The 16,131-nt window shown below is 37.5% G+C and overlaps 1 protein-coding gene across 3 annotated transcripts in view; it reads right to left on the bottom strand.

Annotated features, from left to right (window-relative positions):
- Positions 1-519: 519 nt before the first annotated feature.
- Positions 520-16,131, bottom strand: part of Sacs (sacsin molecular chaperone) — a 108,767-nt gene continuing 93,155 nt past the window's right edge. For all 3 annotated transcript variants that reach the window (XM_008825004.3, XM_029559600.1, XM_029559601.1), the window contains one exon: positions 520-12,076. In XM_008825004.3, coding sequence (XP_008823226.1) covers positions 522-12,076 — 11,555 coding nt within the window. In that variant the 3' untranslated portion in view covers positions 520-521. The remainder of the gene's footprint in view (positions 12,077-16,131) is intronic.

Here is a 16,131-nt window from a genome sequence, read left to right as displayed (position 1 = left end):
GATTAAAATACTGTACCATTTTTAAATGTACTACTGAAGATGTGAAATTACAACCAATTCATAATCAGATCCAGCTGATAGAAAACAATGCATCTAAAAATGTCCACTTAAAAATGATAAACCCCAAAGACCTAATTTTCCTCATCTATTCAAACCAGTATGTCCAGTGTTTCATTAGCTCCTTAAAAAATATGTTTAAAAACAAAATTAACATTCTCCTAATCAGAGACATATGCAGACTCTTATCTACCAAACAGCTAAGCTTTGGTTATATAAAGTGCAGTTCAGTAATATGCCATCCCAATTGTTCAAACACAACTAGCAATTTTGCAGCTTACTACCCTCTTCAGAATAATTTTCAATTCATTTAAAGTTTCTGTTAGGATTCACACAACTTCAAAATGCTTCCAGAACAACTGTGGTGTGCTTCACATTTCCTAGATACAATGAAGCTTAATGAAGTACAGCAATTCATATTTGTGCTACAGATCTGGCTCTGCTTTTTTTCTCTTTAAATACTTTCATACTTTCTGCTGTATAAAATTTTCAAGTTTTATGATAATACAGGCAGTACATTCCATCACCCTCATAGCAACCTCAGAAGTGAACCTGTCATTGGGGATCTGTGGAAAAGGAAGGAGATCAGGGTATCTCGTTTTTAAGCTGTCTACACCATAAGCTTCCAATGTGTGAACATCATTTGTCAGTCCCTCCAGCTGCTGACTGTACTCCTCTATCTTTTGTGCAAGGGCCGCTGGTTTTACATCTTTATCAGACTTCCCCCTGACAGCATAGTCAGCTGCAATCAAAGCTAACTTGGTTGAAAGGTAACACTTAAAGCACACCCATTCGTTGGCATTCTTGTGAAGGTCATTCCTGGCAGCTGAGAAGTTTGCTCTGGCTTGTCTTAACCACCTCCGGGCTTCCACTGGATTGCCCACAGACTTGAAGGTAGGAGGAACAAAGAACCTTTGAGAATACGTCTGTCCAGTGGAAGGAGGGCATTTTTCTTTACTTTGCTGTTGCCTTTCAGATTTATGACTCGTGGCTTCTTGATTCCATGAAGTATAAAATCTTTGAAATGAATACTTATCTGACTGAAATCGAGATGCTGAGGTTGAAAATGTTCTTCTTGAAGCTCTATCGGCATTTTGATCTAAAAAGGCCTGTTTTTCTAATCTGTTGATTTCATTCTGCAGATGTTTGAAAACTTCATTAGCAATGTCATGATTTTCTGGATTTTTGTCAGGGTGCCATTTCAAATACAACCGTCTAATAATCTTTTTCCGCTCTGACTCCGGAAGCTTCCATGCTTGTTCCACCACTGATGTCACTTCTTTTAAGATTTCTGGTAAAGAATTCACCTTGAGTTTTTTGGGTGAATGGTGTTTGGAGGAAGAAGTCTTGTGGCTCTCTCTGCCAGAGAAAAGAGGAGGAATAGTTCTCAGACCAGGAGTGAGAAACTCTGTGGGGCTGGTTGGTGTGGTAGGAGCACTGTCTCTGCTTTGAGAGCTTTCATCAGGCCTTGAGAACTTATACAGATCAAGAGAGCTAACTATCTTATATTCACTATACCCAATATCAATCTGATATATCTTCCCTAAGAAACTAGTATTGTCAGCATCTTCTCTTTCAACTTCTTGCACTATAATTGCATATGTATACGTTGGCTGATATGACCCATAAATATCACCACCTTCAGCATCCACAAGATACCCAACATATTCTCCAGGATAAAAAACATTCATTGGATCCATAAGCAGAGTATAGTGAATCTCAGCAGGAATTGGAGTGCCAGGCATTGGGAGTTCCAGTTTTGATGGCTCTGAAGAGTCATATTTTACCCCTAAACTGTCAAGTTTCTCACTGATCCTGTAGATATCATTGCATCCCAGCATAGCAATTAAATATGAAGTATCAGAAATCAGATTGTCAGTTGCTGACTTAAGTGTCATTGCTAAGGCTAGCAGGAAGTTAATGTCTTTACTGTCTGAATGTTGGATGTAGAGCAAGATGACAGCATTGCCAAATCGCTTCAGAAAAGCAAAAGTTTCACTTCTGCTATGAGGGATAGGAGTAAAACCTTTAACTCTTAATGTTGTCTGAAGCTTTTCAAAACAGGACACTTTCAACCCTTCTCTGAGAGCTTTGCACAGTCTTATAGCTTTTTCTTCATTGGCCAGGAAAGCATTATCATTTTCATGCTTCATGATCCTAATGAGTCCTGTGATGAACTGCTCTGAAGACAAGAGAAGCTGTAGTCTTCCTTGAAGAGAGCACAATGCCCCAAACTGACACACTTTGGGGGTCTCTTCATCAAGCTGCTCTTCAAGTATACTGCTTAGCAGACGAGGTCGAAGTTTTTGAGGAAAAAGCATTATCAGTTTAGTGTGAAATCCATGGTCTTTCCCTAAGTAGCACTGGCTAAGATCTACTAGCATTTGTACACCAATATTGCCCTGGATTCTACTTTTATAGTGGGGTGCATCATCAAATACCAATATGCTTGACTTCACCAACCTACCATCCTGGCTTGGAAGGTAGAGTGCAAGATCCCGTGCATTCTCCAGATCACTCCTCACCTTGACTGAATCATTTTGTAGACTCTTGAACAGACCAGAAACTACTCGTTTAACTGTGCGCATTTCATTAGGATCTAACTGCTTCCCTTCAGAGTTTTTGAATATACGACTCAAAACTTCAACATATTGCTTAGTTGAAATAATATCTTCAGTACCTAAGTGTTTGAACAACTGATGAAATGTACCAAGTTCTAAAGGTAGCTTATACAAATAAGGTTTAAAATCAGATTCATATTCCAAATTTATCACTACTTCCTCAGGCTTCAGAAGTTTCCAACCATCTTCTACCATCACAAAGGCAACACCTCGCAGCTGAAAACGGAACTCCCTTTTTTCTGCACTGAGAAAGTCATATATGCTCCTTAAGACCTTTGCTCTAGTTTTTACCATTTCTTCATCCAAAGTTGTTATGTTGCATATGTTTCTGCAGTTATTAATGACCTTATCAAGAGGGGGATCCAGGTTAACATTAAGCATATTTAGAACTTGTTCAAGTTGTTCTTGTGGACCAAGGTCACTGCCTTCTTGTTCTTTGATATTCAACGGTGTGGCTTTCTCTGGAAGAATAGGACAAGATGTCCACAGCAGCTGGAGCACATCACACTGCTTGAACTTTGGGTTCACTTGTGCCCCATTGAACTTTATAAGAGGAAGTGTTCCATTTACCTCCTGGTATTGAGGATGAAACCGAATGTATTCAGCAGGGGCCCGCTCAGGACACAAGAATGGTATTAAGGACAGCTCTTTCAGAAAATTTCCAGATAACAAATCCATTCGTTCTTGGAATATGTGATAGAGAAGGATGTCAACTGTATTTTGCAATGTTTCTTTAGACCAATTTTCTGTATTAGCCCTCACACTGATTTCCTTGGCAAACTGTAATAGCTGCTGCTGAGAAAGTATATACTTTAGCCCAATATTTCTCAAGAATTCCACCCAGGATGTCATAAATGCAGCTTGATTTTTAGGTTTTATCAGGTGTTCCAATTTTTTGAAGAAATCCTTAGGAATAAACAGTTTTTCAGGAAGCATAACTTCAAAAACTCTCACAGTTCTATCATAGAAGTGTTTTGCTTGCTTTAACCGACTATTGGCATCATGGATAATCAATAAACTTTCTAATTTTTCAAAAAGTTGCTCCTTAATCTCTGATGATTCCTCAATGTTTGACAATCTATTCTTCAGATAGATCAAGTGGTCTAATTTTGCATCATAAGAGAGATTTTCAATTTTTGGTAGGAGGTGTTTCAAATACACCTCAAGATCATCTACAGGCACACAGCCAAGCACCTCATACAGTTCTTTCAAATGTACCTTTTCTTCAAGAAAGGCAGATGATGATGATTGTGTCCATTTTTCCACTTCAGTTGAAGGGATACTTTTGGTAAGTACATAACATGTTCCAAATTTTGCAATGCTCATATAGCGGCCACTGATGGATTTATAGCAAGGAAGGGACTTTAAAATTTTTATGTCATCTTGAGACATCAAGTGACTCAGATTACAGTTGAAATACATCAAGAGTGCTTCAAAGTCATTTTCTACTAGTTTTTCAGCTCTAAAGGTTGAAGTTTGGACCATATAATGTACAGCCTTCAAAATGCTTATGGGGGTCTCAATGTTTGCTGTGTGACATGACAGCAGAGGAACAAATGCACTGTCTTTAGAGCAGATCTTATTCAAAGCAAGCTGAATACAGCCAGCTTTCATTAAAGCGTGAAAAACCTTATCACTCTGGGCATTTGGGAAAACGGCAATGTGCATGAGGCTCAGTGGAAGCAGCACATCTCCTTCAGGAACCACAAGCTGACTAGCAGAGACAGTGAATTTTGTTCCTGGAAGCAATGCCCAATCTTTGAGGGTATCAACAATGACATCAAATGTTGGTTTTGTTTCTTCCTGGTCTTCTTTCATACTTACAGATTCATTGATGAAATGCCATGTATTCTTAAGCCAAGATTCACTGGCAAAATTGTCTTTCCACTTTGTACAATTTTTGGTCTTATATTCACGTGGCAACACAGAGGAAAGTAAGTCAGCAAAACTGGAAATGTCAAATACTTTTGCAACTTTGCAGTTCAATAAAATATTACTGTATTTCAAGTATAATGTATTCATAAATAAGTCTTTTCGGGATGGAATTAATTCATGGTATGTTGTTAGAAACTTGGGTCGTTTTGGATCAAAAGTTTGCAATACACTGTCCAGTGTAATAAGAAGGGGCAGTCCCTCAACTTCAAACTCACTTTCTTCTGCATCTTTAAAACAGTAATCAACTAAAAGTTTTAAACTATGAAAAAGCTTTAGATTAGTCTGCTGAAGACGACAAGGCAACTTCCCAATATGGCAATTAGTATCAGGAGAAGAGAAAGTCAATAAAAAGGACCTAACATCAGCAGGAGTCACATAGCTAACAGGAATATCTGCATCTGTAAGGCAGTGGTAAAGATTAGCAGTTTCATCACAGTTGTAAACCAAATTAAAACCAATTTCTAAAAGCAGGTGCTTCAGCCTGTAAACATTCTCTGCGACTGTTTTGCGAGTTGTGATATTATAATCTGCATTTTTAAGGTGCTGTAATTCATCCTGTAGCAAATTATCAAAAAATGGTCTAGTTTTATTTGAAGTAGACATGTTGATCCAAGTAATTATGACTGCAGAGTGCAAATCAGAGCCATCAATGTTCGGCGCCCGGACAACAGGTAAAAGACGCTTCATGTCTTCATGAATGCAACTGTAAAGAGCTTTTACTAAGCAATACAAATCTGGCTGCAGATCAAGCCTGTTAACTGGAAAAAAAGAGAGAAACTTCTTTAAAGTGTCCTTTACAACATGAATAGGTGTGTTCTGTAGAACCGATAATGTTGGGTCAGAACCAGGGAAATATCGTTTCTTTAACTGGATTAGTAATTCAACATATGCAGGGGCAATTAATGCTGTCATTAAACTATTATTCCAGTCACTTCGAACACCGACTCCATTATCATCACGCCACAAGTTTCTTCTAGCTGAATCTAGTGCAAAGTGGCCATTCACATGAAATGGCAACCCTGTCTCCAAAGAGAGAGGCAGAAAACAGAAGGCCCTGTGGGGCTTTTTATAGTTGTGAGTAATGCAGGCAGCTACTCCACCACGTGGAAACAGCGTGATATCCTGGTTTTTGTGAGCTGATATAACACTCTTAGATACTTTGTCCATACTTGAAAATCCTGATCTATTACAAATTAGCCATGTGGTCAGATTTCCTTCAGAATCCTCAGTATCCATAGTGTAGGTTATCTGTTGAACTGGTATGTCTTTGAGCTGTCTCTTTTTACTAACACTGTCAATTACAGACGCATGGAATTGCTTCCTTTTCAATCTGTCTCCATCAGTGATCTTGCCCTTTACTGAATATAGCACATTCAGATCTCCTGTAGCCTTATCTATTTCACAAATAGAAATCTTTTCCATGTGATTGAGAAACATTAAAAGTTCTGCACCATCTGAGCGTAACTTGTCCAAAAGATTCTGGACCATTCTATCTGATGATGGAACGGAGGAAATTTCTGAAACTTTTGCCATTTCTGCATTACGAAGAGGAAATCTAAACATTGTGCAATTGTCCAATTTAAAGTGACCTCCCAAGTAAAGATCAAGAACATCCGAGAACTGAGTTCTAAAATCTGCATCCAAATCTCTGAACATGCGTCCAGGACTCACTGATGTGGCTCCTGGTGCGTATCTGGCATGAGGATCAAAAATACACAAGATGTCATTGCCAGAAATGAAAGAGGGGCAGTCTGTAATATGATACACAGAATTGAACCCTATTCCATACTGTCCAGTTTTGCAAGGATTTCCTTCTTTGGTGCCTTTCCCAAGATTCTGAATTCCTCTAACATCGTCTTCTGTAAAAGGTTGGTTGTTATACACACACAGTGCTGGCCCTTGCAGTGGGACCCACTTATCATCAAATATTCTATCAACAGGATGCTGTCTAGGATCAAACACAAAGCAGATTTCTGTGGCCTTTGCATCATCAGCATTTTGAAGCAGCTCTTTCAGCATTTCCTTTTCCGAAGGGTAGGCATTGAGTATGCTCTTAATTCTGCTTGTCAGTTTTTCTTTCTGCCCAAATTCTGTGCCTAGTGTTGTAAAACAGATATTAGATGCATATCTTTCTAATGCTTTATGTCTCTTTGGTATTGCTCCTAGCTTTACAGCTACTTCCCGGGGTATGTCAGCATGGCAATACTTGACAGTGGTGTCCTTTACTTTTATCCACGGACAATCATTGTAACATAATGACTTAGCAGGAAGAAGCATAAGATTAGTGTCTGGCAGTAATATTTTGCCATAATTTTTCTCACAAAATTCTTGTCTTTTTTCTCTAATGAGGCCCCATATTCCTTCACTGATTATTCGTCGACAAAGCTGAAAATTCTCTTCTGTTATTTGATTTTTTCCTCTCTCTTGATCAATAGATTCCAAAACTAGGGCAAAGTCATCAACTGTAAATGACTGCCTCACACCTACACTTTCAAAAAGTTCACGGAAATTATTTTTGTACTTGTTAGGTAACTGATAAAGGTATGGTGCTGCTTCAAAATTCAAATGAAAAGAAACTTTTTCTGAGTCAACATATGCGTTCTCAACCAGAATGAAATGAAAGGGTTTTAACTTCTCAATAATTGTCACCCTGGCCATTTCATTTTGCATCATTGCTTCATGGAGGTACTTGTAGCAAGCATTGGTGATATTCTCCTGGTACAATGTAATTCCATCATCAACTGATTTTGCAACTTGTTTCAACTGGTTTATAACCAGATCAACTGTTGGCTTCTTCAGTAAACCCAAAAACTCTTTAACAGCCAATGACACTGAGCCACAGCCTCTAAAGGAATGGGAATTTTCATTAAGAATTGGTTGCAAAAGACAGACTACATCTTGATGTTCAGCTGTATAAAGGTCAGTTGCAGCAAACATGGTTTCAGGCTTAAAACTGTTCCCTTTCCATTCCAAAGAAAAACCTGCTGGCTTTGTTAGAAATGGAAGGAAGGGAATTGTTTGATATTTTGCAGCAAAATCCTTTGCTCTAGGGTCCCTTATTTTTAGTTTCTCATCAATAAGACTTAACAGAATACTGCTTCTTAGACAGGCAGCCACATGATCAGTTTTATTAATCTCAGCTACTGACTCTGCACGTTCTAGCATGTCATCCCATAAAATATCATCTTTTGCCATGCCTAACTGAACTAACTTAATCAAAATGATAGGATTGAGGTAATCCTGTGTAGAGCCATAAGGGAATCGCCCATCTTTAGTATCAAATAACTTTGCAACTCGTCCTTCAGGGTGAATCAGTCTTGATGGCAAAACCAACGGATGCCCCTCTAAGGAACAAGGGACACATGGGGTAACACGAAGAATACCTGAGAACTCATCAAGTTTTTCATTAAGAACATAATTCATTAAAGGATCTCTGAGTTCTGCTTCAATTTCTTGAATATTAGGAAAAAAGACTTCTGAAAAAAACTGCTTCTCTGAAAATGTATTTTCAAGCAGTATCTGTTTACAGCCAGCTTCTTCAAATCCTAGTTTTACCGAAGAAGGAAGTTCAACAGCACAAAGGTTTTTGGAGCCTGTTTTCTTGAGGTACTTCAGAAATATCTTGAAGGCTGCTGGACCAACATCTTTCCTTTGAAGGATAGAGTCATCTAGAAATCTCACATTCTTCATGGAAACCCAAGTAGACCCATCAGAGAAGACTCTGGTCAACTCCTTCCCCTTCCCATGAGCTATATCTTCATAAAATCCTTGACATATCACAGAAAAGTCATCATGAACTAAATCAGGATCAGGCCATGCAGCATAGTAAGTATAACCAGTCAGCTCACCACCAGTGGCTAGGTCCCGTAAGACACTGAGTGCTTGCAAGTAAGCTTTCACAATGACGTGCCTCATGAATGTGGTATTCCATCGTCCTTTGGTATCTGTCTTCCAGATTTCTTTTCTATTTGAAGTAACAGCAAAGCACCCATTGATGTGAACTGGCAACCCTGTTTTTATTCGTAGAGGTAAATAACAAAACACCTCTCCAACATGTGGTTTCACAGTCCACTTCTGATCCTGGGTTTCATGCAACAGAACCCCTACTGCCCCACAAGGAACCAGTCCTAGTCTTCTTCCACTTTCATTCAAGGAAAACTTGAGAGCCTCTCCTGTGTCCATGCAGGTACATATAAGCCATGTGGTACAATCTATGGTCTTTTGTGGCAACTCATCTGATGACTTTTTAGATTGACCAGACTTAGCCATTTCAAAGAGAGCAGTCGGGTCATCATCTGGACCCCTGAACAGTGGTGACTGCAAGTCAGCAATCCTCCTGAATACATGGTGAAATTCTTCAACTGTGATCTGAAGAATGCAAGATGATTTTGGAGCATCAGCAGGAAGCTTCTTATTGCTGCTGCTACAAGTCTTCATGAGCTTAGCGGCTTCTTTTAAAACACTCAAAACTGGTGTATTCAATGCTTTAGAGGAACAGGCTTTTTTCTTAATTATTACTGTATCTTGTGCTAAACTAGGATTTGTTTCCTCAATCTTCAGGTACTTTAAATACATTGAGTTTACACTCTGAGTGAAAATGATAAGCCTGTGTCCACAGAGACTAAATTCATCCACAAGAGAGTAAATATCTGCCGTGTTGTAACAAGTACTGCTAACTTCACTCACTTTTGCTTCCTGTTGGGTTCGAAAGGACAATCGGAAAAGAGTTCCATTGTAGCTGTAAGGGGCTTCTACAGTCAAAGGTAACTGACACCCAAATACATCTATAAATGGTTTGAACTGGTTTGGAAATTTCCTAAGCCTTTTCTGTTGTTTACTCCAATTAATTTTGATCCCAGGATTAGATCTATCTTTAATGTGTTTACTAATATGGTTTATGTTTGGATCAAACATTATCATGAATTCTCGGCTCATAATGATGGGAATGTCAGTGATGTGGTACACAGAATTAAATCCAAGACCAAATTTTCCAACTTTGTCAACTTCTCCCCTTTTTAAAGATTCTCCTAACCTGGTTATGTTTACAAAATCTGAATCTGAGAATTCAGAATTGTTAAATGACCACAAGGCAGGTCCATGACAAGCTGCCATCCCTGGGTCTAGGAGATTTTCTCTTATGTCCATATTTCTTCTCATATCAATCATGAAACTGCATTCTGTTGCATTCGCATCATCAGCATTTTGTAGTAGCTCTTTAAAAATATCTGACACAGAAGGGTATTCTTCCAAAATATTTTTAATCCTTACAGTAAGTGGCTCTCTTTGTCCTGACTGCTCAAACCCCATGTTTTCAGGATTGATCAGTCTTGTGCTAAGGCATGGAACTTTGAGCCATTCTGCAGTTTTCATGGGAATGTCCTCATGCACCAAAATGATTGGTTCAACTGAGTCTTCAAGTAAGTCATTGAGGTCATCGACTTTGATGTCACAATAACAACATTCATGAATTGGCTTCATGACAAGTTTGGAAGGATTTTTGCTATGATGAATAGGAACTGGTGTATTGGGGCTTGCTGGGATCTGATTGCTATACAGCCATCTCATAATATTCAACATAAGATGAAGATTTTGTTTACTTTCTTGATCACTGAGCTCCTGGTCACTTTTGAGATATACCTTCTGAATGACCATGGAAATATGATCTGATGTCAACTCTTCTATTGAGCCACAGGTCTTAAACAGCTGGTGAAACTTGGCCATGGTTTTAGGCACATTATGCAAATAAGGCTGAAGGTCCAGATCATGGATTGGTTTTATCACAGCCTGGGCCAGAGGACAAAACTTTTTGCCAGTCCATATCCATGGAAATTTCAAGGCTTTAAAAGAATCTTTTCCTTCATTCAAATGCTCATGCATGAACCCATAAATTTCAAGCAAAATATGCTGGAACTGATAGTAGTCTTCATCACTAAAGGTTTTTGAAGTATACCAGTCAACAACAATTTTAAAGTGTTTTAAGACAGCACTGATGCTAGGCTTTGTGAAGATACCTAGAGCCTTCTCCAAGTTTACATGGACACTTTCAACAAGAGGAAGTGATGAGCCTACTAGAATTGCATTGGCCACATCACACATATCTGGAGGTGCACAAAGATTACATAGATCCCCTTTCCAGACTAAGGAACCTGGATAATTTGGAGGCCTTTCCTTGCAGGCTGGAACCCACTTTATTTTCTTCAATGTCATCTTCCCCTCAGAAGACTGCAAGAGTGTATGATTTTTATTCAAAACCAGTAAGAGTGTTTTGGCTTTCTTCAGAACTTCCTGACTTAGACAAGAACTGATCTGTAAAGCTTCAATTTTTTTTGCCACTTGCACAATATCTTTCTCTTTGAGGCTAGCTTCATTTTTTAAACCAATCTGTCTCAAAGAGTGAAGGATATCTGGTGAGGTAAAAACCAAAGGTGGGAAACAGATTTCTTCTTCCTTATAAAAGAGATCCTTCAGTACCTCTACATCAGGATCAAAGAGTTCATTGGCTGATACCATGTGCTCCTGTGAAATCTGAATGAATTTTAATGGCATCAACCAATCAAGCACATTTGGATTCTCATTTTTAAGAGAAGACAGATTTTCAAGAATCCACAGCATAAGGTGTGTTACCTCTTCATGTGTGTAAAATCCATTTTCAATGTCTTTTAAAACAAACTTTAAACAGTTAGTAGTCTTTAATTTCTCAATTTTCAACATGTTTGCCAAGCGTATGGTAGCCTCATCACTACTGTCTATTACTGAAACTGACAGCCGGAGATCTGCTGGAAGTTTAGCAGTATGATGCAAGACCTTACATCCTTTTAATTTGGTGTAAGAGGAAATCCCTTGATCAGATGAGTGATTAATTCTTTTGAATACTGTCAATTCTTGAATTATTCTTTTCTCTTTTTCATTGGTATCAGTTAAGCTAGCCAAGAACTTCCTCAGAGCATCTTTGTGGGTTGGAAGTAATGAAGCTATCTGGTTACACAATTTCTGCATTGGTATCTTCTCCATTATCTGCAAAACAGCACTTGGTAGTGGAGAATGAATGTATTTTTTAATGAGTGGATGCTGTATAGAGGTATCTATTTTTTTCAGAACAATCCCCCCAAGTTTTTGTACAATGTCTGCTAAAAATTCAGGAAGCTGTGCTTCAGTTTCATCATCTAAAATGACTACTGATGGGATCCTGAGTCTAATGAGCTCCACGCACGTGTGACCTTCATCTAATGTAGTTCTGGGAATAAGTGGCATCTCATCAAATAAAGTCAAATCCTCCGAAAAATGAATATAAAGATTCTTCCAAACCATCTTAAGCCATGAAATAGATGGGTGATGTCTGTCTTCACTTAATGGATACCACTGAACGACCAACTCTCTGCCAGGCCAGAATGTATTCATTACTTCTTTAATAAGGCGTGCAAATCTCTCTGGATTTAGAAGCTGCAGCTGAGTACATGGTCTTCCTGTAAATCACATACAGAAATGTTATATACAATACTGTAAATCCTTCTGTTCTCATAGATAAGATGGTACTAGAAAGCTGTTTTAACAGTTTTAAGTAAATGCAAAAAGTCAGCATAACTGGACTAGAATAATAATGATAGTCTATATATAGAAATTCATACTTATAATAACTTACAATAGAAATAATTCCACAAAGTGCTTGAGGAAATATATAAAATGCACTGACTGCGCATTTTAAAGTAGCTTATAGTAAATGGAATCAACATGAAAAACAAACATTAGTATCTTATTTGTCCACAAATAAAAGTACCAAAGAAAATGCAGATAAAGTTTACATACTTTTTTCATTAAGGGTCAACCCTGATAAGCAGACACAAAACAAATGTCTTTGGGGGGTTATTTTGTGCTTCCAGGACCTGCATGGCTGTGTGGGAAGAAGAGAAGGGCTCAAAGTCAGAGCACAGAGGCTGGAGTCTCCATCTCAGAGGCTAACACTTTCTGAAATGATGACAGCAATGACCCTCATGTAGTTTCTCTTCAACCACTAACCAGACCTATAATAAAGTGTTAATCTTTTAGAAATTTGAACTTGCTCATCTGGAAAAACAATAGGGATGAGGTTCTAAGCATAAAGACTATTCTAGAGCACAGTTACAGTTTTGCCAACGTGGCTTTTGCCCTGCTACTTATTTGTTGTTTACTAAGTGCACTCTGCAAAGCTCTGGAGTATTGTAGAAATGCTTCTGGGGCAAACAAAGTAAGCATGTAGGTTGCTGTTGTAGAGACAAGGGTTTTCTCCCTCCAAAACAACTCTACTTTTTGATGCTTATAAATTAGAAGACTAGTAAGATTTGTGTGGTGGGGGTGGTGAATGACAGTTGCTTAATTTAATCAATGAAATTAGCATTTTCTTTCTAAGTACATTTTGTATTTCAGAGTTTTTGTAATATTTTTAACATCAGTAGGAACAAAATGAAAAAGTAATTGCATAACTACATACCTATAGGTGTGTGTTTGCCCATAGAGGGAAATACAAATATCTCAAAATCAATTCTGTACAAAATAACATTTATACCCACCCACCTCCCCACCACCACCTTACATATGACTTCTAGATTCTTAGAGCAATTTTGGAAAACACTATAACTTGGGACATATCTCAGACCCTTGGAACTTTTATATATCATTTAAAAAATATTTTATGTATTAATTTTTTATTTTTATGTGTATGAGTGTATTGCCTACATGTAAGTACACCCGTGTTATACAATCCCTGTGGAGGTCAGAAGAAGGTGTCAAAGCCCCCTGAAACTGGAGTTACAGATGGTTATTAGCTTCCATATGGGTGGCTGGGAATCTAACCTGGGTCCTCTGAAAGAGCAGCCACTGCTCTTAAGCACTAAGCCATCTCTCCAGCTCCATATATCATCATTTTTTGTAACCAAGGAAGGATACCCTTGTTTCAAAGGCTTACACATCAGAAAGATGACTTTACCTTCTACCAAAAAGTTACCTGCTGTGGTATTTGCAAACCGCTACCATAGAAATCTAACAAAGACACATTTTTGCAATTTTAGGAGGGTGATAATACCTAGATTCGGAACACTTTCAGTTTCTATTATCATGTGACAGAATAACTCAAGTAACAGTTTAAGCATTATATAATGTTTTGTCAACAATACAATCAATACAGATTCTTTGGACTATGGAGTCAATTAAATATAATTTCATAATAATGTTTCTTAATGTGCTTACTGAATAAAATTAGCTACAGTAGAATATTTAAGTCATATAAAGTTGAAATTTAAAATTCAGGATACTCAGAAAACAAACAATTGAGTATGTACCACTTTATGTTCCTTATTAGTTGCCATGTGGCATGCATTCTGTAGATAATCCTGCCCAATATCTTCACATAAAATTTGGCAATTTATAAAACGCATACCTACCTTTAAGAAAATTACATGGTATTAATATGTAAATAAAAGATCAAGACATACACATACACACACACAAATATCACATATAGCATGCAACTAACATACCATCCATGCTCAACTGAAAAAAAAATTGAAAGTAAAGGAAAGAGAAAAATGTAGTAAGACACAATTCTAAGTACATTGAGTTAATTCAATCTCAAGTCTTGAGTTCTATCTAACTTTGTATTAAAGATATTTAGCATTTAACCCTAAAGTATAAATGTTAACACAGGAAAGCCTTCATGTCCTACATCAGAAAGCCACTAACACATCTCCACTAGGATGAACAAACAATATTTAAGCATTTCAATAAATGACTTGCGGACTTTTTGGCTTTAAAATGTATCATCAATATCAAAAGATGCTAACTGCAGTTCTGAAATTGTTCCTAGGGACAGAAAAGCTTTATATAAGCTATTACCAGGTAAAACTTTAACTTAGAAGGAACTCTTTTTGTGACTAGGTTTTGCTTTGCTATTGACAAGTCAACCCTTTATATGTTGAAGCAATCAATAAGTAAGTCTCTACTCAGAAACTGCACTGCTTTTCTTTGCACTTATTTATAGGTTTATGTTCATTACTGACCTTGAGAATAAATTTAACATGACTGGAAGTATCAGTGAACATAAAATTTACTTAGAAAGAGATCTCAGTTTCAAATGCTTTAATTAAGTGAAGTTTTCATTTTATCAGACTCCTCCAGAGGTATGCCCCTCAGCTATAATGCTAATCCAAGGATCTATATACAATTGTAGCTCTTTTTTGCTTTTCAGGTCCTACAGTGGCAATGGCAGCTTTGATGGCTGGTGACTTCTAATAAGACTTCATTCTATAAAAGGATTCAAATCTTTGTAAATATGTATGAAACACCAAAAGTCCAATTAAATGATGTATTTTTTAAAAAAAGTAGAGGAAAAGAAAAGATAAATAGAAAAAAAAATAAATAAATAAATAAAAATAAAAGGTAGCCTACTGCCTGTTAGTCAAGACTCTAGCCAGTACTCACCTAGAAGTGGTGTTCCAGGCCTGGGGCCTTTCCAAAGCATCCTACTCTAGCCCTAGTGGCCCAACTTACTTCCTACAAGTTGGCATTGACACTCTGCCACTGACCTCAAGGTCGGATGCATGTTCAGCAAACACTACACCACTGAGTTTTATCCAAACCCTATTTTTACTTTACTTTACATAAATTCTTGCTAAGTTGCCCAGACTGGCCTTGAACTCACTTTGTAGTCCAGGCTGGCCTTGAACTTACAATCTTCCTGCCTTAGCTTCCAGAGTAGCTGGTATTACAGGCCTCCACTACCAAAACTGACTTGGGCATGAACAGGAGATGAAACAAACAGAGAATGAGTATGCAAAGCTAGACAGTCCCTAGAGCAGGTATTAATTATGTAGCCTACTTATATCAAGATTTTACTTCTTCTTTGATTTGACTACATTTTCTATAATAGATATATTGATAAAGCATAATTTTTCAAATTGTATCTGTGAATGATTAGATACTTTTAACAGAACTATCAGTGACAAAATGACATGGTTTATAAACTAATTTTATATATGACTTGCTTCAAAGAGTAATACATATAAAAACAATTTATATAAAGCAAACCTTGCATCCTCTAAATTTCCAAGTGAAACATGAACTTGGGGAAAATAATACAAGTTGAATCTAAAGATTTTTTTATTAAAAATAAAGGTAGTCAGTAAAATGCCACATCAAGTATTATAGTATTTGTAGTATTAAAGCAGACTGACCACTTTACTGTTTCTGGTAGCCCAGGACAGAGACTCCCTATTCCCACCAGCCTCCCAGCACTGGGTCACAATCCTGAGAGCTCCCAGAACTTACTCCCCTCCTTCCTTTCTCACAGGAGTATCCATGTATATTATATAACAGAGGCACATTCACTATTACACTTTCCCATTTAACCATAGTGTAAAAGGCATGCTTCTTTATGAAATAAAGGTTTCAAGTCATTTAAATATAGGTGAGGTTTTTTTGTAGTATTTTAATAACAAAGGCCTATATGAGTAGTTTCCTCTGTCCTTTAAAAGTTATTTCCGCCAGGAAA

Source organism: Nannospalax galili, unplaced genomic scaffold (assembly GCF_000622305.1).
Source record: "Nannospalax galili isolate Female #2095 unplaced genomic scaffold, S.galili_v1.0 scaffold488, whole genome shotgun sequence".
In the NCBI taxonomy this organism is placed as follows: Eukaryota; Metazoa; Chordata; class Mammalia; order Rodentia; family Spalacidae; genus Nannospalax; species Nannospalax galili.
Note: the sequence above shows the minus strand (reverse complement) of the source record. Positions and strands in the feature narration are given on the sequence as shown.